This window comes from Bombus flavifrons, chromosome 10 (assembly GCF_040668555.2).
Source record: "Bombus flavifrons isolate JBK064 chromosome 10, iyBomFlav1_principal, whole genome shotgun sequence".
Lineage (NCBI taxonomy): Eukaryota > Metazoa > Arthropoda > Insecta > Hymenoptera > Apidae > Bombus > Bombus flavifrons.
In genome coordinates, this window is record NC_138451.1 from 14,600,966 (window position 1) to 14,627,091 (window position 26,126).

The following is a 26,126-nucleotide window of genomic DNA, read 5'->3' on the forward strand; positions in this document are numbered from 1 at the left end:
ACGAAGTTAAAACCAAATGATTCGATTTTGATTTTTCTATAATCGAAATAGAACTTTGTCGAAGGTTCAAGTAATTGAATACTTTTAACACCAGAATATAAGATTATCTATGATCTGTTCAGATTTTTCTCGAATATATATGGATTACGCGCGAAAGATTGGTAAATCGGATGAGCCGAAAAAATGGATGAAACAGTTTACGACAACGGTGACAACGCGCGATGGACTTATCAGTCCGCAGTCGATATTTCTGGAAGATCGGCGCTTGGCGAATTGGCGGAGATGGTTAGACAGGCGAACGATACAATATAAGCGCATTACGTCTACGACCGGTCGTCATCGAAATGATCAAATTCTGAATTCTTGCGAAAAGGTACGGCCACTGATCGAAATGAGAAACTTGATAGATTACGCGACAGTGCCTATACCAGTTATACCCGATAAATATCGAGGTGGTACGGAATTTTGGAGGACTGCGAAAACGCTGCCTAAACGTGGCCCGTGTTTGCCAGATATTACGTTTACACCGAGTAAAAAGGAGCTAAATGTAATTCCGGAATTGACGTACGTCGACTTGCCTGAATTAACAGAGAAAGAAAAAGATTTGGTCGGCTTGAAATCGAAGGAACCATCGTGGGGACGCGGTCGGTACTTGAAGAGAAGGGAGAAGGAGTTGTCGAAAGAAATAGCGATGCTCGTGCCGAAACAACCAGAAACGAAAGACTTGGCAATCGGGAATTCGATCGCAGCGATAAAGGAACCGTTCGCAAGAATTCCGCCGATAACAGTTTCCGATACAGAAGAGAAAGAACAGGACGCAGGATTCTGCCGCGATCGTTATTCCGAGCAGGCGATCGTCTTGAAGATCCAAGATCGTGAAATCGTTTGGCAGAACGTTTCATCGAAGCAGGACCGCGCGGAATCAGATCCAATCACGTGGAATTTAACATTTTGTGGAAAAATTAACGAAAGGACGGAGAAAGAAATCGTGTTCGAGAATAAAGGAAATCGCGTAATCGTTTACCAATGGCGTTTACCAACGTTTCGATCTAACATAATTCCTTTAGTCAAACGAACCAGTTCTTTCTTTTTTAACAAAACGAAAGGAGTGATCCTTCCAGGGCAAATTGTCAAATTAAAGATATGGTATCTTGGTGTCCCTTATGTTTCTACCGAATTCTGGAAACTTACAACCGATCCAATCTTGTGTTCCTCTCCGTTGGTATTTCGATTTTGGGGTTGCGCCGAAACCCCAAACGTTCTCCCAGTAAACTTTCGTCCCGTACAAATAGTCGATAAATACTTGAATCGTTGCGTTCGAAATACCGTGATACGAGAGATAATTAACGATATTATGGAAAATGTGAGTTTCGCTAGACATCCGGAACCTGCGTACGCTAGCCTATTTTTAGAGTCAGAACTATTCGCTGTTCAAAATTCACTCTGCTTTTACAATCCGACGCTTGTGATAGAATTCCACAAGATTTACTACAACGCGACGAATCAAACGAAACACCGTTGGAACATGCTGTTAAACGATATACGAGAAATCCTATTGAAGATCAAACAACCGGAACGTAGGAATATAATATCGTCGCGATTCACTGAACTTTATAAAGAATGTTTGGAACCCTCGTTGTACAGATCCGTGCGATATAACAAGTACGAAACGATATACAATTTGCTTTGCTCGTTTTTCAATTTATTCGAGATCGAAAGCGAGTCAGCAAGAAACGCTTACCTCGTGAACGAACATAAGGAAACTCCTGTTATGGCTCCGCAAATGAGTTATACGATGTCGATGAACGCATCTCAGCCATCCGTTAAGAGCAATAATTGGCGAAATAGACGAGGAAGGAAGTCGAGTATTCGTTCGCAAAACAGTCAGGTTCGGACAATTACGGAGCAAAGAACTTGCACAGTTCCCGCCAATGATTCTCTTTATAAAGAAATATTTTTTATTCGTATTTATGAACTTTTGGGAGAAACGATAATACGAATATTCGCATCTATCGAATCGTTTGATAATTTGAACGAACCTGATAAATAAAGCATCGAAATAAGCTAAATAAAGTTATTTAATAGAAATAACAACGATTCACTGTTCCCTCGTGTATTTTACCAAAATGTACCAGAAAAAGATTGTAGACACAGAACGATCGTGACTTGAAATTAACTTAAGAGATTGCTAAAAAGATTTGCCTGCATCTCAGTAATTGTATTTCTCGCCAGTTTGTCTTTATGTCGTTTCCATCTCTATCTCTCAGTCTTCGAAACTCTTTTATCTGTGAATTAATTTTAATCAGCGTAGTCTATATTATATCGTACATAAGTATATCAGTGACATTAATGCGACTCACTTCGCTGGCTCGTATAGGTATAACTACAGGAAATACAATCCAAGTAGCGCACTCTGGATATTCACCGATATTGTATGATCCTGCATAAGTATAGTATCTGGTGCAATACGTTGACCAGCGCATCCATGCTAAACAGTCTACGAGAAATCATGACCAAAATATCGAGATATCGTCTACGATAATGCACATATCGCCCTTCGATTACGATCTTAATGAATAATCTTAATCGACATTCTTCTATGTTCTTAAATATCAGTCCCGAAATATTATCCCAAACTATATTCAACGCTTACTAGGTGGTATTTTCGTTTCCATGTCTGGATCTGGAATATACTTCAAGTGCTCCGTTATCCTCTCCAATTGCGGATTAATGCAATTGCAACAATCTGGTTGGACCTTTTTTCGCAATTAGGCAAAATTTGTACTCCCAATAGAAAAATACAGAAACTAAAGTCAGATAGAAAAATAATTTCAACGTTGAAGTTTCGTACTAGAAATAGGTATGCCAAAATGCAGAATCCGTCCTTATGTCTGAAACATTCTTCCACGGTTACATATTTTCTGTTCCAGTGTACCACGTGACTTTCCATCGAATACCTTGATAGCGTAAAAATCGTATACGTAATAAAAAGGAACGCGAAGTTTAGTCTCTTCTTTGTTTTACCAAGTATCGTTGATCGTGTGCTCGGCACCTTTGCAATTGTCTTCGCCCCAGTGAAAATGCACATCCATTAACTCGTATATGTCATCTGAAAGTGGTCCACCGCAAATTGTCGATGGGATTCTATTTCCAGTTAACCATATTTTTGCTAAATATTCAAAAACGCGTTAGAATTTGGAACACTCGTATATCTCGTCTTATCCTAACGTTATGCACCGCTGCATCGAATAAGTTTTCCGAAATATTAAAAAGTATTCGGTATCACATTGGCTATAGATATCTAATGCGTATATAAACATAGGCAAAGAAATAGACATAGAAATGTACATAGACATAGATGCAGATACAGACACAGATACCGATATTGACATAAATTCTACTTTCGATACTGTAATATTTCACCAATTACCTGTAGTTCCGGTGTTTAACAGTCGTGCTTCTCCATCGTTTAACCAGTGACCATTTAAGACAAGCGGAGGATATTTGCGTTTTCGTACTAAACGATCGTCTAGATTAATCGGAGATTGACCCGTCGTTGGTAAGCCTGAAAGAAAAATTAGATTTTGTAAATAGGAATATTTGCACTACATGCATATACATATGTATACATATGGTATTTAGGCGTCGCCTTTTAATTTCTTCCCTATCACCTAGTCGGTTTTTAATACCAGTATGATCGATATTTCTTCCTTTCGGTTTAAATGTTTACGTTCGAGAATATATTTTCTCGTTTTCATCTCAACCGTATCTTCATTTTATCACTGATAATCCTTTTTAATAACCTATTTTCAGATTCTAGGTGTCGTATAATTTCTTCCATTATTATCTTTTTTCTGCTAGGTCTTAACTGATAATTTCGGTGTAAAATTTACTACTACTCTTCCGTTACCCATAAAGTCACGGTGTCTTTCAAGCAACTTTACGACTTCGGCTTTCATAAAGGAACCTTCGACATTTAAATTGCCTTTGAACGACAATCCCTTAATTTTTTCCATTTTCGCTGTACCAGTTTGTTTGTCTACTTTCGAAGAGATCTTGTTAAGAAACAGTTTGCATTGACAGTTTGATCATTCACTGCGGTTTACTCCGCTGTCATTTAGGTTAGCTTAACCTGGAGTTATTCGGCAACGTCGATTACGATACAATACCCACAGAACCAACTATATAAAATACGATAGAACACAGAACAGTGAGATCGTAAAGGGCACAAGAATCGCTCGAACAAAGGAGGGACTGAGCGTAGCAAATATGCTTTTCTCAGCGTACGTGTATCGCGCAGTATCGGGGGTAATCACTGCGCGGAATATACATATATTCATGTACGTGTATGTCATATAACCTAATGAAATATCAAGAGCTGAGATTATCTTACCAATTAAACCTGTATATTCGGACATCGTTGTGAGGTAAACTGAAACTTTACGGAGTTAGCGATGTAGTAGATTCGGACATATCTGTACGTTTACTTGTTCTTTAGAGATCGCATTGTGAATAGGATATTGCGCGTGTTGTGTAAACGAGAGAACTGTGTTCTGTGTGACACATTGATTGATAAACAAGTAAATTTTCAAATATCGTTTAAAAATGTTCGAAGCATTGTTCGGAATGTATTTCTGAAGGTAGGAAATACGACGAACAGTCAACTTCTTTCATATGCATTTTGCATCATAAATTTTATACAACGAAGCATTCAGATTAAAATTCAGAGGACTAGAATTACTTATTCCGTTAGTTATCATATTTTTATTTATTTTTACGAAGCAAACGCGTGAACCATTTTGTAAATGATATTCACATAATAACAGATAAGTAAACGATAAGGTAATTATTTGTCCATGCATTATTCGTTTCTCATGTTACAGCAGCATCCGTAGCAAATAAAATTCTTCTTCTATGAAGATTTTGTTGTTGTCTACAATTTCCCGATATGTTTTTCCACTTGCCATCGTAAAGATTCCTAAATGCGTCTATCTAGCGTAAAAATAAAAGATAACACGATATCGTGCGTTACATGGAACAGCCTACGTTTTAAATAAATATACCTGGCGAGCGGATATTTTCGTAATAGTCGATGAAATAATCCAAATAACGCATTCGCTATATGGTGGAACGGTAAGAGAACCTGGATATGTGTAATAGCCATGAGCCCTGCACGCTTCTAACGTCCAAAGCAGACAATCTATCGAAGAATAATTTTTCGAAATTTCCAAAGAACGAAAATTAGTAGGAAAAGGGAAGAAGCTGATGGTTATTTTACTAAAATTCCGTTACCAGGTGGAATTTCGCTACTGCTTCCCATTCTTTTGATACTTGTCAGGTTATTAGTGATTTTTGTCAGCGAAGGATTATCAGGAATTCCAGGGCAGCCAATCACCTATTTTCGATATTTTATTTTTTGAAATACGCATGTGTACAACGTAAGTAAATCGATTGGATCTATTATAACAAGTATCCTTACTTGCATGAGGTAGGAGAGCACCGCAATTCCATCTGGTTTGTCGAAGCACTTCTCTATCGATCCGTAACGAGTGTTCCAATGCATTATCTGTGCCTCCATGGAGTACCTGCAGTCGATAGAATGACTTGAAACGCGCGCGGAATAATACCGTCGCGATACGCGACGAGCGCCAAGTTTTAAAGAGATAGTCTCTAACCAGATCCCGTTTATAGAATGTTCCGCGCCCAATGAATCTTCCGGGCCCCAGCGAAATTCTACATTCATGAATTGAAACACGTCTTTGCTCAGAGGACCACCTCGCATCGTAGGTAGCGTTCTATCGGAAAATTCTATACTCACTGAGAAAGAAGCGTTCTCATAACCTCGTAGTGCGACATTTAAACGTCTCTGATGTTAAGCGTAAATAAAACGTAGAAAAATTACCTGTTTTACCCGTATTCGTCATTGTAGCTGTACCTTCGTTCGACCAGTAGTTTGTCATATATAGAGGTGGAAATTTTTTACTCCATGTAGCCGTCTTGCATAGGTTAATCGGTGATTGTCGCCATTTAGGTAGCCCCGATGACGACGTTGACAAGATCGTAGTCTTAGTAGCTTAAAAAATCGATAACAATTCGAAAATTATCGAACGATTTCAAAACATACGGCATACGTAATATACACGTAATATACACGTCCCAATACATACGTCTCATGTATACGTACCTATGTACTTTCTTTTCTCTTTTGACATATTTATCCTATACAGTTCCACGTAAATGTTTAACCGAGTATCGCAAAAATTTCCATCTACATGGCCAAAAGTGGGAAAGAGTGACCGAAAAAAGTCAATTAAATCGTTAAAAGCTTACCACGTTACCACATGTTTCGATCCTTGCCATGAAGCTTGTTGCATATTAGATATCTAATTAATGCAATTGATTACATAACGAAATGGTATCTACCATATGTTTAAGCGAGATATTTATTTTATTTTTTATTTATTTATTGCGATCCTCAAGGACTTTGCGTTTCGGCTTGACTTCCGGCTTACATCATATTTGCTTGTCATGTATTTTATCTAGCTTAATTATTATAATTATTAGGGAAGATGTTAAATACGTAAATTTCTTTGTCAATTTGTGCGATAAAATAGAACGAGGCAACGGGCAATAAATTATGTTGCATATTCTCGATACAACCAAGTTATACATCAAATTTTTATTTATCATACGGGAATTATACAGATGAGATATCACTAAAACACTGCACGAGGAATCGTTCAATGAATATTTGTAATCTTCGAATCGAATACTTTCGATTTTTAATTGACATAATAAACTACACGACCGCTTAATTTTTGTACTTCTCGGCAATTTTCCTTGATACACGTGCCCTGTTTGTCGCGTATCATACGAAACAATTCCGTCTGATTTTCTGAAATCCTCACTGGCTCTGGGAAAACGATCCAAGTAACGCATTCGTGAAACGGAAAGGTGGTGATCGAGCCCAAGTACGTGTAATAACCGGGTGTTTGACAAGCCTGTCTCATCCAGCACAAGCAATCTACGAACAAAACGGAGGAAACTGGAAACCGAATACGTACACCGTATAGCCAGTGATAATCCTTTACACGATATATGTAAGCCATCGATTCGTCTTAAATATCCTTCGATGCATTCGAAACGCTATTTTAATTACTTGGAAAAAAAACGAAGGTGGCATACTTGGCGATAACTTTATGCACGAATCAGGCTGTGTAACTTTATGCAAGTCGTCCGTGATCTTGGAAAACAACGGATGTTCGTCCCAAGTTGGAACTTGATAGGCCTGTAGAAAATAAGCGCAAATCGCGAGTCCGTCATGTTTGTCCCAACAATTGTCGATCGTCTCGTATCTTTTATTAAAGTGTATCGCTTGCGCCTCCATCGTGAACCAAGTGCCATTCAACGTGTGTTCCGCGCCTTTGCAATTCGACGAACCCCATCGAAATACCACTTCCGATAGCTCGTACACGTCGTTCGCAAGCGGACCACCGCGAATCGTTGCTGCACTCCTATTACCTTCCAGTGTTATTCGAACTAACAGATCGATCGAGGCGAAAAAGGAAAATTACTCGATTATTTCCTCATATTTAAGTTTCGCAATACGCACGTACGTCGCGTTACATTTATAGCAATATATAGCATCAGGAATAAAAGGATTTTTATAAAATTCAGTTACGATTCGCCGAATCGGTGTTTTTAAATCTCAGCAGATGTTGTACGTTTGATCGTAAGCTACGATTGCTACTCACCTGTGCTGCCGATATTTCGCATTTTAGCTTCGCCATCTTGACTCCAGTGACCACTCATAATAAGCGCGGGGAACTTTATCCCGATCGCATTGTTTTCGTCGATATCGACTGGAGATTGACCCCATTTTCGGCGACCGTCACCTTCGACGATAACGACGATAGTACGGGTAACAAATTTTGAAGGTTACGAATTTGCAAGGATACTCTTACCTGCACACTGCATTTTATTTCATACAACGATTGTTCTCGTTATTTTGGATAACGAGTCGCGATCGCATATTATTATATATTACATATTATCTTATAGAGCACATTTCGTACACATATTTTTACTACTGCAATTTAACTTTGCCAACTGTCAATAAGAAATAACGTAACATCGATCGCGGTATCGAGGCCGGAACAATTAAACCGCGGTTTTCCTATGAAGTTATATTCAAATAGACCGTGCTCGATATCCGTTGATCCTTCATTTTGCCCGGATAGCCAGTTGATTATTTCGTTGGATGTTTTCTTTAAAATTCACAAGTGAAATTCTTGTATGTGTGTATAGATCTATGTAAGAAAAGCTGCGCGATCGCATATTTTACGCAGAGCCCCATGCGTATCACCCGATAACGTTAAGTTGGACGGTCATTGAAAATGATAAATATATCAGCATCAGAATTTATGATCATATGTAGCAGTGTCCTCCTCGTTTGTAAGACGATTCGTCCGTTTTTTCCCTACCTTGTACTTTATCGTATCGTATTTATACATAGAACCGTTCGTTGGCAGTTTTGCTACTGACCGAAGTTCTGGATTGGACCCAATTATTTCCCTGGATAGAAAACGAATGTAATTTTCCTCCGTTCACGTTCGGTTATACGGACCGCAACGGGCCCCACATGTGGAAACTGCTGTATCCTGATAGTAATGGTAGCAATCAGTCACCGATCAACATTGCGACACAGCTCGTCGTTGTGGTGCAACCGTCCGAACCTCTTCGTTGGAACGGCTACGATAAAGGACCACTATCGATGACTATAGCGAATAACGAAAATAACGGTGCAAATTTTCCACTGGTTCAATAAGCAAAATCGTTGCTAACTTATTATCCGTTAAAAATTATGCAATCACACCCCTATTGCAGCTCCTACATACCTAGTTACATATGTACATTCAAAAGTTCTTCGTATTTATACGGTATTACTTAAAAGTTACATCTTTTTCTTTTTTTTTTTTTTTTTTTTTTTTATTATCAACTATGGTTAGAACGTTTGCAAGAACGTTTTGTCGTCAAGAGTTTCCTTCTCCGTCGTTCTTACGTTATATATATTTTGCATTTCAAATTCGTTAAGGATCATCTCGGTCATAATTTATCGTCTGCCGATCCTTTTAATAATCACTATTCAACTTCCAGTGATAGTGAGCACAATGTGGGGCAACTTGAATCGACCGTACATCGAAGGTGGCTGTTTGACTAACATTTACGACCTCTGCTCGATGATGTTTCATTGGGGACAATCGAACGACGAAGGCAGCGAACATACGTTAGATTACGTTCGATATCCCATGGAATTACAAGTGTGGCACATAAAACGCGGCTTTAACTCACTTTTGGAGGCGATTGCTGCTAAAGAAAGCGACGGCATACTGATCGTCTCGTTCTTTTTTCAGGTTAAATTGTATCTCATAGTTTTCCAAGTATCGACTAAACTCTGCGTGAAAGTAGAAAAGCTACCTTTTTAATGAAATTTTATAAATTTTATAAACAATATAAAGTAGATCGAGTAAACGAATTAGCATTAAATTACTATTAATAGATTACAAACGCGGATAATCCTTATTTGGATCATATCGTGAGAAATCTGCGGCGTATTGTTAAACCAGGGACGAAGGTGCACGTTCCACCCTTTCCGCTGCTATGGATATTTCCACACTTCGAGACGGATTATTATACTTACAACGGTTCTCTTACTCAGCCACCCTGCAGTGAAATCGTTACGTGGATCTTGCAACCTGAACCGATCGCTATATCATCGTCTCAGGTAAAACTATCGCTTTGTACAGTTTATAACAATCACAGTATATGTACTCAAATACCTCAATACGTTTGCCACATATCAACTTTTACTACAGATCGCACAATTTCGACAAATTTGCTCACCGGATGGTCCTATACCGTTAAATTGTAGGCCCGTACAACGAGTGAACGACCGTAGCGTGTACTTTTATTCATAGTATTTGTTAACAAATTACAAAATTAATTTTACGTCTTACGCGTTTTCGTGTAGAACTATCAACACGCGTATATAGTCATTCGTGTCCCGTTAAATCTGTAACGTTTTTCTACTATCTATGCGTATAAACTGATTCTTAATAAAATCAAGTACAAAGCCATATATTTTCTGTCTTTGCCGTAACGTCGATCGACATCGACCTTGGTATACGATCGTACGGGACGAACATCGCCTTTCAACCGTCTACTTCGTGGAGCTGCTTCTTCGTTTCTTCCATACGAATGATTATATTACCGGCGATGAAAAGAATACGTACGAAATATGTATAGCGCTCTTACAAAAATCGCGTAGATTCGATACGTTGCCTCGTTCGGGTAAAACGTTTCCCTTCCAATTAAGGAATCGTCCAATTTTCTTTAGCGGGACGATGAAATTACTTTTGTTCGCTGTTGAAAACATGAAACATCGAATAAGTATTTTATGTACAGAGAGCAATAATTTTATTGTTTTCCTGCTATATTTTACGAACGCGCCAAATACTTTCCAACAAATTTTATCAGAAAATAAAGGTATAACAAAGTTAAACTAGCTCGTCGCAAGTCGCATCAGGTATGTATCAGTACATATATTATCTATTTGGCACGAATTATTGTAAGATGCATGCATCTGTCTTCTTTTTCTTCTTGCGTGAACGTTCATTGCAGACACTATACCGGAGAATACATTAGATCTCTCGTCTTTCTTTTATCCGGATACACATCCAGTTTTCTCGAGCGGCTTGCGCTGGTATTTACGTAGATGAATTTATGAATTTCTATCACACGCACACACAATATATACATATATATATATATATGTATATATATGTATATATATGTATATATATATACACATATATGTATATGTATATATGTGTATATCGATATCGGGTACATTCTCACTTCGATGGTGTATTTCTCCAGTAAAAAATCACAAGATATTTTGGAACATATACGCTTGCCAATGTATAAATCACGCGTCCACCTGGTGTGAAAAATGAGATCTTGTCAAATGAATTTCGCAAGCAAAAAAGGGTGATAGACGATTCTCTCGCCGCGTTTTCTCGCTCTTAGTTAGCACGTAAGTACATACATATGTATTTACAGATTCGTCCGTGATAAAAAATTTACCACCTTACAGCGCGTAGGAATCCCGCAGTAAGAATATCGCTTTTCTCGTGATTTGCGAAAGCGAACGTCATTATAGAACGCGATATAAAGTCCTATCGCAAACATTGGTAAAACCGGAGTATTTCGTGTCGAATTTCCGAGTGAATAACGTTTTATGTACAGTATCGTAGACGTTTCTCTCTCGTTCGTGTTCGCTACGATAGTTCGTAATGAAACACGCATACAAGGGACGGGAATGGTTTTGAAGGTTTCGAGCAAGCGCAGCTTTCTATTATTCTACGGTAAATGTCGCAATCATCGATTGTTTTTAAAAATAAAATCTTAAAAATCCTTTCGCCAGTGATTTCGGAGGATGTCTCGCCAAATCTCTTATGAAATCTGCTCGAAACGTCCAGGTATTATCGCGTGTATCGTTGTTCCCTCGATTAAATCGATTTCCATAACAAAATCGTTGAAACTGAACGAACGAAATATCAAAATAACGCGTCCGATTTCCTCGTAAACCCAACTAAACTGGGAACTGGAAATTGGTTTTCCTTTCGTTTTGTGCCTTTGGCATCGCCTTCTCAATCCACTTGCATGTCCCTTATCGTTCGACAAAGGAAAGCCGAAGTTATTATACCGAATGTCTGAAACATACGAACGTATCTGCGATTAGATTTCAAATATCTGAAATCTTGTGTATTCTGTGCGAACGTACTTGTATACCAGCCATTGCCATACCCAGGAATACTAATGTGAAGCTCTCGCACTGCAACCAACTTGTAACTTTCGAGAGGCAGCCCTATAAAAACATTTCATAACGTAAGAAATCAACCGATGAACATAAAACGTAAAATCGCTATTTAAGATATTTGTCGTTGGTAGATTTAACGATAAACGATAGCTGCTGCGTTCTCTTTGCGCTTTCGATTCTTTCGTTAACCTGGCCGACCATACTCACATATATGTACATCGTGCACCGTAATTACTTATACGAAAAGAAAAAAGAACGGTTTCATTCGTTTTTTTAATACGAAATTAGAATCGATACTAGAATTAATGCACGAATCGAGAAAGAATTGCAATTCCTTTATAATTCGCTGGATCAACGATGTTACGATATTTCTTTTTAAAATGATTAAATCTTAGAGCGAAACTCTACCTCTTTATGTCGATATCCATCGTGACCCTCTTCGTCTTCCACTTGACATGCTATTTCGTCCATTGGTTTCGGGTTTAGCCACGGTTTCTCGTTCTTCCGCGAGAAATAAGAATTTCATGAATGCAGTATGAAGAGAAAGTCGAGACTCGATCAAATTACTTACATGTTTGCTGAACACTCTCGACACGACGCTCATTGGACTTCCCGTATTTTTCACCTGCGAGGTAATACGAATCATTGATTTTCATATATACAGACATATGACTTTTACTTATTTTGTAACGGTTTATATTCGCGGTTTTATTCGGCGCACGAAAATGTAAAAAGATCAAGCAGTAAATAGAATTGCGGAATATTTCGATGTATAGGATCCGCTATACGGGGGGGAGGGGTGTGTAATTATACTGCGAAAATAGCTTTTCCGTACCTCTGTATCTTTTAAAACGCAACACGTAAGCGGGACCTGCCTCCTGTTGCCCGAAATTTGCGCGTCTCTCCACCATGCCGTGCCATTGTAGTCCCCGTATCCGTGTATTCCGCAGCAATTAAACTGTAATGGAATGATTCGTGTGCTCTTCGGACCATCGCAATGTGGCTGGATGAATGATGTACCGTGTCGTGCATTGGATGTCGCTCGGGCGCGAAATAAAATTTGCATTGCGCGGCTTTCGATCTCTCGTCGCTCGTTATACGTAGAGACGATCGTGTGGACGAGAATTGAAACTTAATGGATATTTCCGTCGACCGATCGACACGACGCGATTCCACGCGACGCGATTCCACGCGACGCGACGCGACGCTACGACGAAGGGATCGTGTGAAAACGTCGTTACAGATCGTCGAGCGGTTGCGCAAATTTGCAAATGTTCTCGCATTTCGGAACCTCGATAGCGTAATTGATTCGGCGTGATGACGAACAGTCGAACGTTCTTACGTTTCCAAATATCGCATCTTTTAAAGGTGCGATGTCGTATACGACCTATGTACTGTACGTTTGTCACTAACACAAAGAACAATATGCAAACGAACAACTAACGAATAGCTGCCCGATCGAGCGAGAATTCAGGAAGTGGCTGCTAGTTTATGTCTTTTCCGGTGATTAATCGATCGATCGACTAGGAGAGTCAGCGATATAATCAAAGAATAATTGCGCGCGATAAACAACCTCGGTGAATAAACGATCGATCGGTGTTGTTAGCAGTTTTACCTTATATTGCGCAAAGTCGAGACTGTGGCTGAAGGGTATGTCGCTAGTGGGTTCGTGACCGTAATCCTCGGCCAATTTGTTAATCAGCCGCTCCTCCAATCCAGAAAGTATTCGAAATGTCATTAGTCCACCGACGGCAGCGGTGATGAGTTCGGTAATGATCAGTGCCACGAGCATGCTCATGTACTGGACAGTTAAAAATGTATCGTAGACCTTGGCCGTGCTTCTGTTATAGGTGTAGCGCACGAGGTGCGTCTATCGATAACTTACGGTGGCCAGTATGCATTGATTTCCATAGAGAGCAGCTCGACATCCGAAGAAACCGACCGTCAGCACCGTAAAACCGAGACCGACCAAGCTACAAGCTATCAGGTTAATAGTTTCGTGCGGCGTGGCGTCGGGCACGAAAAGATTTAACAGGTGCCCTTTGCTTGGTTCCAATAGCAAGCATGCCCCTAGCATCAGTACCGTACACCCAGCCAACTATCGAGTAATTTCTCTTTATGTAGTTATCTACTAATATACTACTCACTATACTACTAAACCATTCGTAAGGTACTTTATGCAACCGCGGTACGCAACAAAATATCGTTTATGCAACGAAATTGAACCTTCTGTTTTCGCCTTTAGACACACACGCGTTTCGGTCTTGTTAGCTTCGTATACTTCGCTACAGTACTGCATCTCACGGTCCAGTGACATAAAATACCCTGTGCATTTCAACGATAGTGTATCTAACTAATGACGTTTAGTCGTAAAATCGTAAAAGCTTTCACATCGTTGGCTATTGCTAGAGTCGTTATCTCTACATAAGTTTATTAAAAAATTATTCTACGTCTCCAAACAATCATCCTTAAAGCAACGAGACATCCGTCTTATGACAATGTTACGGTGTAAGACCTATATTTTTCCACTTGTTTCTTCCACTTCTTTTGTTGCCGAAACGTCGCAATTTTATCGCTAACGATAAATGACCAATCTTTCGAAATCTAACTTTTACGTGCCGCTTGACTTACTCGCTGTTAACCGTCAACTGAACTGCCTAGGTGATTGACTTTATCGATATACGTATGTATCAATGGTATATTATTAGCGACGATACGCGTTCGTTCCTTGTTTACGCTTTATCAGAAAATACCACGATTCTTTATCAAGTACCGAATTATTCCTGTTTTCGTTTCTGCACGAAGAAATACTTCCGAATTCGTATCTTTATTTCGCACAAATATAAAACGGAATAAAAATACAAACATCCGATCTATTCGTACGATATATGTATACATACATACATAGATAGATATAATCTGAAATTAAACGATTAATACTTTACCCATATCAATATGTTGAACGTAAATAGGACGAATTTCAAATACTTCATGTCGGTCGTTTTCAAGACATCAAATTAGTCATTGATCTGCAAAGATAACATCACTTGTATCAGTTTCTTTAAAACCTATCGTGATCTCCACTTTACTCTAAAAGTTGACAAACGCCTTTCGCTTGAATTTTTCAACGTCAACGCTTTCGAACGAATCGAAAATGTATAAAGAACGCGATTAACAACGTAAATATTAGCAGAACGAAGATAAAAGCGAGCAGGTGCTGGCGAATACTTGTGACGCGATGCGAGCGAAGCGTGCGTCTATCTACGTATCCTTTGATCCGCTCGCGAGAATTAAAACCTACGGTATCTTAGAAGAACGAGCCTTTGGAATGGCCGTGTCACTCTAGGGACGCAATTATGTTCAAAGGTGCACGATCTACCTACGTTTCAAAGTGGATTGAAAAATTACTACGAATCGGATATGCCCTGACGCAATGCTTCAGCTTTTCGTTTCGATAGTTGACTATACAGCGTGAGTTAATGGGCTAAACGACGAAACGTTAAAACACCGTTGCAACTAATCGGGATCAAAGGCGAAATTGTCGGATCGATGCGTGCACGGTTCATATACGGTTATACATATTAATATCGTACGACCACGGTAAATCCACGATTAAGCGATCACAGGCATACAACTTATTACCAATTAATCCTAAGTACTTACACGCTCGGTAATTAATTAAAGTTGCCAGGAAAATCACGTACAGTTGCTCGCTAGACCTTCTCACGGCTCTAATGGACGAAAGAAAAATTGACCGCTTTTAATCGAAATACCAGCATCGTGCATGCTACGAATACTCAAACGAGACCTTTCACATAAATATTCATAGCTACTCTTCTATGATATTACTTGCCATATTCCAGCGGGGGATCACTCGTGTAAACAGCTTTTGACGGAGGAATAGGCTGCCAGTTGCTGGCCCTGTTGATTCTCCTACTTCCTGCTGACAGCTACCCGGAGCATAAGAGAAACAAGGGCGGGAAACAAAGCGTAAAAAGACCAGTAACAACACCGTAGAAACAAAAACCGGAAAACTGATTTCCGATTATTCTTCTCCGTAGATCGATTCGCAAGTAGTTCACGATTCGTAACGTTCGCCCATTCGCCCTCTCATTTTGTTTTTCACTTTTCTTTCGACCACCGTTTCCCGTTATTAAATTCAAGCACGAGCACGTAGAGCTTCCCGCACGCTGAGAGGGCGACCAAGGCGAAGTACACACACACACACACGCGCGCACGCACACACGCACACACACGCGCGCGCGCGCGCGCTCGGCAATCGACGGAGCGTCGTCGGAGAAAGATGCTGGTTACCGAGAAAAATCGATGTACCGATCTCGCGTGCCAACTGCCGGAGTTTCCGCGAGTCTCCTCGAACGGATCTCACCGCGAACACCGATAGAGAATTCTGCCGTGTACTATCGCGACGATACTGCCGAGGGTAAATGCTGCCAACTCCGACGTCATCCGCTTCGGGAGCGGTACGCTCTCTCCTTCCCACCTTCCGCTCATCTTCCACCCTTACGTCGTCCGGTGGTTGGTCCAGATGCGGCTGCGTCGCATTGTAACAGCGCCGACGCGAGTCCTAGTCGATCCCTGCTCGCTAGTCCAGACGTTTCGCCACTCGACCAGCTTTCGTTCCGCGATGTCAATGACGAACGTCAGACCACCGTACGAACGACCACCAGTGGTCAATCGCCTAGCTTTCGCATCGGTTTACAAGTTTAATTGCTCCAATTACCAACGCTGCTTTTAACCGGACCGATCGATTTCGTTTGGAATCTTGTTCGTGAGTTCGTATTTAGAGCCAAGATCATACTCGCATCGGCTCCTGTGATACATTTGCGCGCGTCATGTTTCTTCGCTCTGAACTTCACCGCACGATTTACGAATACAAATTACTTAAAACTTACTTTTCCGAATTTCCGTATTTTCGCATTTCCGCATTTTCGCATTTTCGCATTTTCGCATTTTCGCATTTTCGCAATTTTTCCGTAACGCGCACTGGTGGTCCAGAATAATCCAGAATCCTCGTAATGCAGAGAGATGTTCGCGTTTTGTTTCGAAGTGGAACAGTTTGTAGTACGTCCTTTTGTTTGCGTCCTTTCAGTTGCATTCATAAGCATTTTCGTAAAAATATCGTATTATTATTATATTATCAAGATTTATCTTATGTATATTGTGCACAATATACTCACAAATATATATTAATTTATAAAAACGACACTATGTTAGCAGAGGGCTAATATACCAATATATATTAGAGTATACTATGCATATTACACATACTGTACCTGTACGATATTATTGCACGATATTATTTTGATAAAATTGATAAGTTTGTACATAATATGTAAATAATCTTATCAGTATTGGTATTTTATTTAAAAATGTACGTATTGACAACATGAAAAAATTGTTCGCTTCCTATTATTTTATTTCTCCCTCTCTCTCTCTTTCTTTTTTCTCAAAGATTATTTCGATCACGTTATTAATCGTTCTTTATTACCATCGAATAAAAAATAAAATCTAGGTTTTGCAAAGACACGTATAGTTATAGCCTTTCTTTCATCGACAAAGAATTGTCAAGAGAGTCTTAAATAATTATAAACGATAGCTCGAAACCGCACTAATTTTGTTATTAATGGCATTTACCGAAACTGATTAAGAGTACAGCGAGCTTTCAAATTATGTAGATTAATATAGAAGATCGACTTTATGTAAATATAATGGATTTATTAGGTATTAACAATTTTTACAGCATTCGTACTTTAAACAACTACGAGTAAAAGATATTAACGCTCTAGTCAAAGAATCGGCGATGCGGATAATTTTTCAACGTTGTGTCCTAAACGAAGTAGAAACGATCGAGAGATTGGTTACAAAAGGTGTTCGCCATACGACTAGAGATTTAATCGATCAAGTCTCATAATTTTCTCTTATATAATAAATTACACTATTGGATATCGTTCACCGCATAATGTAATGGATGCAAATAATCGATTTAGCAGATCTTACATACAAGGCTCGAAATAAATCTGTATTGGAAATTATTATATCAAGTACACGATATTTGCCGATCGATAATCGTAAGTATCATCGTATTTAAACGCGTTTCACGTATTTTATATTTAATTGCGTAATCACGCCCCCCCCCTACTTATCTGCAAAAAGAACCGCACTTCGAAAAAGCGGGCCGCTTCGTAGTTCAAGGTTAAAAGAAGGAAAGGGAATAAAAAAATGTTTGCGAGAGAAAATAACGCGTGAATAGCCGAAGAAAATGTTCACTCTGTAACAGTACGTAACAACGATGTGTACCATTGCTTGAGTAATAATAATAATAATAATAATAATAATAATAATAATAATAATAATAATAATAATATGAGCAAACGCGCAATTATAAATAAAAAGATCTTATTATACAAATGGTTTTACGGGGGTCTCTCTCATGCATATACATATTTAAGTTCACGGGCCGATCCACATATACACAGTGCACACGTTCCATTATTCGCTCACATACAACCTTTAGAAATCTATTATTTTATTATTAATCCTTACTACTACGTTGGACGGTACGATGACTCGTAATGCTACTGCTATGCGTTTTCTGCACATGTTTCGAATAAAAATTTGTATCATCGATTTAGACGTCAACATTATCGCGGGAGATAACGAACTATTGCACAGCGTAGATTCGATGTAAATGACCTTCGTCACCAAGGCGAAATATTCGCAGCGGCAGCGGCAGCGACGTAGCAACGGTCTATGCGTATATACATCTCAAGTATATTCTTTATATTCTCGCCGTCGCTACAAATTACCGACGAACGAATACTCGAACGAAACGTGTATTCGTATCTCGATATAAAGTAAAAGAAAAGAAAATCGAGTTTCACTGTCGCTAACCCTGAGAATATCAGGCGATAGTCGGAGGAGACTTGAAAGACTCGTGCTCGAACGGTGCCTCGATCTTCCTATTTTGCTTTTCGATTATACCACGAGCACGCGGCATTTTTGGTCATTGCATCGGAGCAAGAAGCATAAATCACATTGAAGTCGCGCGCTATTGTCGCAAAATCGATGGCAATTTCGTTGTACAGTCGTGATAACCGCGCTCGGTGGCGGATTTTTCAGAGAAAACCGTGAAACTAATGATTTTGATCGCGCCGTGCCACGTTGACTCGCATTTTGTAGAATCGCGACGCGCGACGGACAACGTTGAAAGTTTTTCAACGCTTTTCGACGTTTTTCGCAGGGAGAAGCTCGCCGGATTTTGTTCACCGTCGATGGAGAGTATTCGCGATGTCGTTTCGCGTCGTGGCACAAGCGCTGCCCTATTCATCGCGACAATTCGATTGAAAGTTCGTCACGTGGAACAAATTCTTGTGTTCGTTTAAAAATGCACTGGCGCTTGCTTTCGGTTCGGTTCGCTTCGGCTCGGTTCGGTTCGGTTCGGTTCGGTTCGGTCGTCGCCTCCGGCAAAGCTACGAAACGAACTTTGTTTTAATCCTCGCGAATTTAATCTCAAAAACACGCGATCACCTTTGGAAAGAAGCGTCGCGCCGACGCCCGGCGATGTCGCACGATTAATAACGAATACTTGGCTACGCGACGCTGTAATTCGTCTCTTTTAACCGATCGGTCGATATCGTAAAAAAATGATCGCACAGCGCAAAACCTGGAGCAAGAACTCTAGCAAAAGTTTCGAGTTGAGCATATCCGAGCCCATTGTTCGTCTTTAATTTCACGCGCAATCTTTTTTATAACTCTGTGGTCGTTTCTACCGGGCTTTGTTCACCCAAATACGTGAATCCTAGATGAGAATAATCCCTCTTTTCTCTGAACGTGACGTTATCGTTCGACGGACTAGGACTGAGTAGATCGTTACCGTGATTGTAGAGTGGATTTAAGACAGGCGTCGTGTCGTGGTTGTTCAACGTGTTCGCGTTGCTGTTATGATTTTTTCTACCAAGGGTGGATCGTCGCAACGAGTGAATGTTCGTCTCTCCGTGGGTACCGACTATGCTGGAAGCACGTGCCGTGGTCGCCGCTTCGGAACTTACAGGGCTCTGTTGACCTAAACAGACGATAAACACGCGTCCATCAATTTCGTCTTCCTCGTCTTGCTAATTATTTTCACGTCGAGGAAAACCACTTTTCAGAGAAACAAAAAGAATTTCAGAAATTCCAGAGTCTTCAAACTCTTCTTCGACCAGTAAATCGACCATTGACTAAGAAATATCGTAACGTTGTTAAAAATCGAGTTTTCGCTTCCGCTTTGAAACTCAATATTCCATCGTTCGAAATGATTCGTACGAACTTGAAATTCGAAAGATTTCTAAAGATAAAAAAGAGAACAATGCGAAAAATGCGAAAAATGCGAAGGGTGAAAGGCAAGGTATAGAAACCGGTCTGATTTAATAAATTCACATGGATAGAGTATCAAAGCTTCCGAACCAAACAATTATTTTTAAAGCGCTCTTATCTTTAACCGTTGCAGCTATACGATATTTCTTATCGTTTTAAGGTTTACTTGCAACTTCTCGTCGCACGAAGATACACCTTGCGACAAAGCGGTTCGTCGTTGTACATCGTGTTGGAATATTTGCAAAAGATTCTGTCCATCGTTTCTTACATTTTCCACACCTGACGATATACTTAGTCGGCCGAAGAGCTTGGAAATTGATCAGGGCTCTATCTAAATATATTTCGGAAATCATCGATACGTGTTTTACACTCGCTGACGAGTGATTACAATAGACGATAAAATAGCGTGTACGTAACTGTAAATGATCGTTAGAAAATATTTGAATTACCGGTACTTTCTCCGTGATCTTTGGTAATATAGCTAACATTGTCCAAGCTGAACGCATGATTCTTATTGCTGAAATCAAGCTGGAGATCGTTATAGCTGTCGTTGTCGTCGACAGGCACGCTCATTTGAAGCACCTGTGTCTCGTATTCTTTCAAATTTGGCTCGACGTACACAGGATCGTAACGGGGCACGACGTACATCCGCTGCATTCGTTCCTTGTACGCTTTGTATCTATGCACACGAGACAACAGAATATTCGTGTAGCGAATAGTTAGTGTTGAACGAACGTGTGACGTATCGCAGCGCTAAACGTTTTAATTTTAATTTTAAGAGGTAACTACGCCGGAAAGCGTAATTAATTCTAACGAATGTAATAAAGGGAACGATGAATTTGCATGGTACGCGGGCTCGTCGCTGATATAAATATTCATTGCGGCACTTGAAAACGATTCTTTCACACGATATTAACACGGTAAGAACGTTATTGCCGCGACAGACGCGCTCAAAATTGGCCCAAAATGGTCTGAACCATCGAATCATTAAATTATACGTTAGGAATCAAGCGGAGCCCGATCGTTCGAATATCCAATGTTTTCCTTTCTATTCGCGATAATTAACGCATTAACGGCAGGTTAGGGGAAACGAATCAAATTCCGTTCGAGACTGCGATCATACGCGTTGTCGCTAACGGAAACGAGCAACTTACCTGGACCAGGAGACGCAAATGTAGACGATGCCGGCTATGCCTAGGATCAAGATGACACACGCGATGATTATCAAGGCATACGGAAATACCTCGCCGCTGAAAGCGATGGCGGTTTGCGTGCGTACTGACTCGGCTGGCATTACTGGCGCGTGAATGTCTATCGCATTCGCTCGGACCAGCGTCGACACGTCGAAGGTGATATTTGACATAGCCGTTTTTTCGATAATCGATCTGCAACAGAACCACGCGTATTTCGCAAGTTGCCCTTCGAATTCCAGCACTCGGCAATGCGTGGATAAGCCTCGAGACAAAGTCGCGCGCATTACGTAGCTATAAAAATAAAATCGTTACGTTCTACGTACTTACTATTTACGATGACTGCAAGCTTTTCGCGTACCCGTAATGACAATGAAAAATTACTTGTACACTTGGAAACGAATAAGTAAGAATAATGTTGTTTTTTCCTTTTTTTCCTATATAACACTACATACAGACTACATATAGTAGACGCGCATACAACATCGTGTATTTTCGAGTAGAGAGGAAAGAAAAATGCGACGAGCGTGCAGTTGTTCTCTTCTGCGTTAAAGAAACTTTAATCGCGATGGTTGCTTTGATTCGCGCTAGATTCTCGTGTCGATACTACGACTACGGATAATATTACCATCGTAATAATACGATGTATATATAACGTATAAATAACGAATCCCTTACCTTTGTATACGCGAACTGTTCCTATCTAAAATAGCTTCTGTATCTGGATCGATCGCGTAGAACCACACGTCGGAATCCTGAGGGTACATCTCGACAGTTCCATTTTTCGTCAAATTTTTTCTCACTGCTACTCTATCGATGCCGATGAGAAGACCGCTCTTCTCCTCGATGATACCAGCGATCTTGGATGCTTCCTTTTGCAACGCGTCTGGTGGCGCGTCCTGAACTACTAGAATCATTAGATTCTCCTCTTCGATCAGATTCACTATAACCGGAGCTACGATCGAGTTAAAGTTGTCGGTCGAATTAGGATTATCTCGAACTCGAACGTCGAATTTGAATGGAAGCTCGGACAGATCCACGTTATCGAAAGTCGCGGTGGTTCTTATTATTCCGGAAGAACTGTCCATGGCGAAGTAGTCCGATCCTCTTCCACCAAGTATTTTGTACTCGAGCTTCCCGTACTTCCCGTTATCCTTATCGTGTGCTTTCACTTGTATAACCGTCGACGCGAACTGGGCGGTTCGGGGAATCGCAGCGAAGTAACGTCCTCTCGATAGTTTCGCTCTACTGTCGGCGAAAATGAACTCCGGTTTATTGTCGTTTACGTCGAGCACTTGAATCTTTACCTGTAATCCAGAAATGAAATTCGAACGCGTCTTTCGAAGAAAAGGCAAATCGTAGATCAATTCTATTCGCCATATATATATACGGTATTAAACGCCATATATATATATTCAGTTGCTTTCTAACTATATTTTTGTATTTCTTTTCTTTTTTCTTTAATTCCAACAATTAATCGCACATCGTTACGAGACGATGAAACGATCATACGATGTTAGATGCTTTTCTAAAATCAACTTTTCCTTTGTTACTTACATACTAATCGACGTTGATATGTCCTATTCGTAAGTACGTACCATCGTTGTATTCCTGTCGGTATTCAATAGACCTGATAAAGATTCCAACTTAAGTTTCACTTGGTAGGATTCCGTTGTTTCGTAATCCAAGACTCCTTTCCGAAGTCTAAGCGCGCAATTCCGTTCCTCCGTAACATTCGCTTCGAACAATTCCTTCTCGTTACCGCTATAAATTTCGCATTTTAATGGCGTAGTATCGTGTGCGTGACTATTAATGACCGTGATTATCTTGATCAACGTATCGTCGCCGGCATCTTCCGGTACTTCGACGTTGTAGGAATTTTCTGCAAAACCTAAGCCGATTTCTGGCGGCACCGTGGCCACGTGACGAACATAAACTGGCACTGTCGTGACAGACGCCAATTGCGGTTCTCCCATGTCGTACGCGCGAACATCAACCTGAAACATTAATAACTTCGTCCTGATGAATGCTGCTCGGCTTAAGTCTAATTCCACGATAGACGTTCAAGATTCATCGTAGAAAGAACGACGTTGAACTCCGTGATAAAAGCAAACGGAAACGCGAGATTTTAAGCGTTTTACATCTATATCTATTCATACATACATACATACATACATACATATATATATATATACACACATATATTACCTGATATTCAGTGTTCGTTTCCTTACGCAAGTCGTCTCGTATCCTAAGCACGCCAGTGTCCGGATCGATCACGAAATATTTGTTCGCTATTTCACGGCCGACAATTTCGTATCTCACCTATAAATCGACAGACAATAACGATCGACTTTCTTTCGTACGTTAACTGCCATGACCAACATCCATCGCATCCGATCAAGGAGCAAATGATAGCAATTTCTTTTCTTTCCGTCGTTACGCGATATTAGTTGCAAATAGAGATTACGTATGTATACGTATAATTTCCAATAAAGAAAATAGCATAAACGCATTCCGCAAAAGATAAAGTAAAAAGATTCGTACGAATGAAAAATGATTGTCGAGAGTCATCGCTATTCGCGATTCACCACTTAAGGATTACTAATTGCGAGTACGTACTTGATTTCCAGGAGCAGTGCCATCGGAATCCGTTGCTATGAGATTAATGACCGTCGTGCCAATAGGAACGTCGTCATCCAGCGTAATCGGACGAGGAACTGACGTGAACACTGGTGGAATGTCGTTAACGTCCTAACGAATAACAAAGGCATGTAATACCATCTTTCTTGAGAAAAATTATCCGATTGTATCTCGAAGTAGGCTTCTTAATTGACCTGCTTTTAATTAAACTAAAACTCTGATCGATGCTGCGAAGAAGGATCGAAAACTGTAGATACAAAGTATACTCGGCGAAGTTAGGCAAGTTAGGTTTTTTGATACAAATTTGCGACATTATTATGTATTCAAGAGCGAATGTTTCGTAGAATCATCTTACAGGAGCAATACATTCCTATTAATGGAGCGAACTTGTCCACCGACAGGTTTTTATAAACGGAATCCTACTGCACCACGTATATTCCCGCAGGAAGGACCGCCGGGTATAGCTTATAGCTTTCAAGATTGGTACGGAGTCGTTAACTAAACTAGCTACATCTGTTTACTAGATGTAGTCGACGATACTTGTTTCACGTATAAATATTTTTCCCCTCTTCACTTTTTTTCGCTTTTTTTTCGCGAAAAGCGTTAATTCATCTCTCGTCTCGTTTCACGGTACAGATATACCAAGACGCAATAGAGTCCAAGAAAATTACAACGATCGATACCTGGACATTGACCACGACTCTAGTAGTAGAACCAGGCGAATCGCTGGTATTTTCGACGGTGCCAATTATAAGGATATGCTGGTTCTCCCTCTCATAGTCCAAACCGCGAACGGTTTTTATAGCTCCAGTCTTCGGGTCTATGCCGAATAGTTCGGTGTTCCCTTGTTTAATCATGTACGTGATCTGCTTCTTTGTATCCGGATCATCAGCCTGGAATTGATCGCGTTTGTTTTAGCTTCGACGAGGATGGCTATTCGTCTAGAATTTTGCAACGTTCTACTCTTCCAGTACAGCGATACGACGAGAATCGACCAGGAAAATTATAATTTATTTACGTTAAAACGTACCAAGTAGTTAAAAGGAATAAGAAAAATCGAGTCAAAGTGGACGAAATACAAAAGTTACTTAATCTTTTTAGCAAATTAGAAATAATTCGATTGTTTTGCGAATAATCGGAGCAGATGCAACGTTCAAATCCTTTCGAACGGATCAAAAGACTCGTCCGTATCGTTTTCTTGGAAAGTTTCCTCTTTTTTTTATCGACCAATGGTTTCGCGCGATCGAGACTCGGTGGACTTGGCAACCGCCAGTTTCGATATCGAATCGTGTCGCTTAAACTTAACTCACCGTTACTTGAAGCACCGTGTAATCTGGTATATTCTCTTTAACTCGAGCCTCGTAGCTGCTTTGATGGAAAACAGGAACTTCGTCCTCGACGTCTATAACTTTCACTGTAACCGTAGCAGTAGCTAAGCGGTAATCAGGAGCACCGTCTCTCGCGGTTACCACGAATTTGTATTCCTAAGGAACGAAATCATTTTAATTTGCTGCCGACTCCTATTCCTAAACTCTAAATACACGTGTATACACGTGTATACATGTACCTCGCGATCGTTGCGTCAACGAAATATTCAAACTTTTACTATCACTAACGTTATCATTTTACAAACATACATCATTTTGCTCGTAGTCCAAAACGATTTTCGTCAACACATCTCCCGTTTCAGGATCGACGGTAAACGGTATGTCGTCTGGCGCGAAATACGTGATTTCTGCGTTGATGCCTTCATCCGCGTCCTCAGCATGCACCCGACCTATTAATTTCCTAGCTTCTCCTTCTTTCACGGTAAACTCGTAAGGCAAGTCGACGAATTCTGGATTCTTGTCGTTGATGTCCGTTACTTTGATGTTTACCGTTGCCGTGTTGAACAAACCGCCAGAATCTTCGGCCTTTATCAGCTATCACGAAGAAAAAAAGATGTCAATCGGACAAAGCTGCGTGAAATGGAATGCGAGTGTTGCGAAAATTGTTCGCTTAAGAGGCCGACGCACCATCGACCAGATCACCGGACAACC

The 26,126-nt window shown here is 40.2% G+C and overlaps 6 protein-coding genes and 1 long non-coding RNA gene across 16 annotated transcripts in view; 3 read left to right on the top strand and 4 right to left on the bottom strand.

Annotated features, from left to right (window-relative positions):
* The first annotated feature begins 139 nt into the window (after positions 1-139).
* LOC138183958 (MYCBP-associated protein) lies at positions 140-2,050 on the top strand. The gene has a single exon (XM_069121531.1). The coding sequence runs from the start codon at positions 140-142 to the stop codon at positions 2,048-2,050; it is 1,911 nt and encodes a 636-aa protein (XP_068977632.1).
* A 55-nt stretch (positions 2,051-2,105) lies between these two features.
* On the bottom strand, positions 2,106-4,545 carry LOC138183957 (carbonic anhydrase 2-like). Its single transcript, XM_069121530.1, has 7 exons — positions 4,394-4,545; positions 3,431-3,565; positions 3,025-3,169; positions 2,852-2,957; positions 2,654-2,756; positions 2,361-2,497; positions 2,106-2,285 (listed from the first exon to the last, which is right to left on the bottom strand). The coding sequence occupies exons 1-7, from the start codon at positions 4,416-4,418 to the stop codon at positions 2,178-2,180; spliced, it is 759 nt and encodes a 252-aa protein (XP_068977631.1). The 5' UTR covers positions 4,419-4,545; the 3' UTR covers positions 2,106-2,177.
* Positions 4,546-4,800: 255 nt separating this feature from the next.
* Positions 4,801-7,904, bottom strand: LOC138184408 (uncharacterized). Its single transcript, XM_069122288.1, has 7 exons — positions 7,755-7,904; positions 7,186-7,539; positions 6,786-7,024; positions 5,480-5,872; positions 5,293-5,395; positions 5,064-5,200; positions 4,801-4,992 (listed from the first exon to the last, which is right to left on the bottom strand). The coding sequence occupies exons 1-7, from the start codon at positions 7,810-7,812 to the stop codon at positions 4,873-4,875; spliced, it is 1,404 nt and encodes a 467-aa protein (XP_068978389.1). The 5' UTR covers positions 7,813-7,904; the 3' UTR covers positions 4,801-4,872.
* A 492-nt stretch (positions 7,905-8,396) lies between these two features.
* On the top strand, positions 8,397-9,977 carry LOC138183956 (carbonic anhydrase 1). Its single transcript, XM_069121529.1, has 5 exons — positions 8,397-8,454; positions 8,532-8,801; positions 9,157-9,413; positions 9,560-9,784; positions 9,876-9,977. The coding sequence occupies exons 1-5, from the start codon at positions 8,397-8,399 to the stop codon at positions 9,975-9,977; spliced, it is 912 nt and encodes a 303-aa protein (XP_068977630.1).
* Positions 8,961-16,367, bottom strand: LOC138183955 (tetraspanin-11). Of its 5 annotated transcripts, none has more exons than XM_069121523.1 (10): positions 15,735-16,367; positions 15,545-15,612; positions 14,827-14,910; positions 13,767-13,979; positions 13,497-13,682; positions 12,717-12,839; positions 12,453-12,506; positions 12,290-12,382; positions 11,846-11,929; positions 8,961-11,774 (listed from the first exon to the last, which is right to left on the bottom strand). In XM_069121523.1, exons 3-10 carry the CDS (start codon positions 14,872-14,874, stop codon positions 11,712-11,714), a joined length of 864 nt encoding a protein of 287 aa, XP_068977624.1. In that variant the 5' UTR covers positions 14,875-14,910; positions 15,545-15,612; positions 15,735-16,367; the 3' UTR covers positions 8,961-11,711. The 5 variants fall into 5 exon arrangements, with proteins under 5 accessions (XP_068977624.1, XP_068977625.1, XP_068977627.1 ...); XM_069121524.1 differs by having other exon boundaries at positions 15,731-16,367; XM_069121526.1 differs by lacking the exon at positions 15,545-15,612.
* A 207-nt stretch (positions 16,368-16,574) lies between these two features.
* On the top strand, positions 16,575-24,162 carry LOC138184487 (uncharacterized). Its single transcript, XR_011174324.1, has 3 exons — positions 16,575-16,670; positions 17,643-17,970; positions 24,078-24,162. It is a non-coding gene; the product is annotated as an uncharacterized LOC138184487 (long non-coding RNA).
* Cad99C (cadherin 99C) overlaps positions 19,648-26,126 on the bottom strand; it is a 75,253-nt gene continuing 68,774 nt past the window's right edge. For 5 of the 6 annotated variants that reach the window (XM_069122485.1, XM_069122484.1, XM_069122483.1 and 2 more), the window contains 10 exons: positions 25,725-26,009; positions 25,398-25,571; positions 24,771-24,980; positions 24,067-24,198; positions 23,653-23,769; positions 23,043-23,441; positions 22,123-22,751; positions 21,409-21,639; positions 20,704-20,933; positions 19,648-19,964 (listed from right to left, as the gene is read on the bottom strand). In XM_069122485.1, the coding sequence (XP_068978586.1) occupies positions 19,648-19,964; positions 20,704-20,933; positions 21,409-21,639; positions 22,123-22,751; positions 23,043-23,441; positions 23,653-23,769; positions 24,067-24,198; positions 24,771-24,980; positions 25,398-25,571; positions 25,725-26,009 (2,724 nt within the window). The remainder of the gene's footprint in view (positions 19,965-20,703; positions 20,934-21,408; positions 21,640-22,122; positions 22,752-23,042; positions 23,442-23,652; positions 23,770-24,066; positions 24,199-24,770; positions 24,981-25,397; positions 25,572-25,724; positions 26,010-26,126) is intronic. The other variant, XM_069122486.1, reaches the window with a different exon arrangement.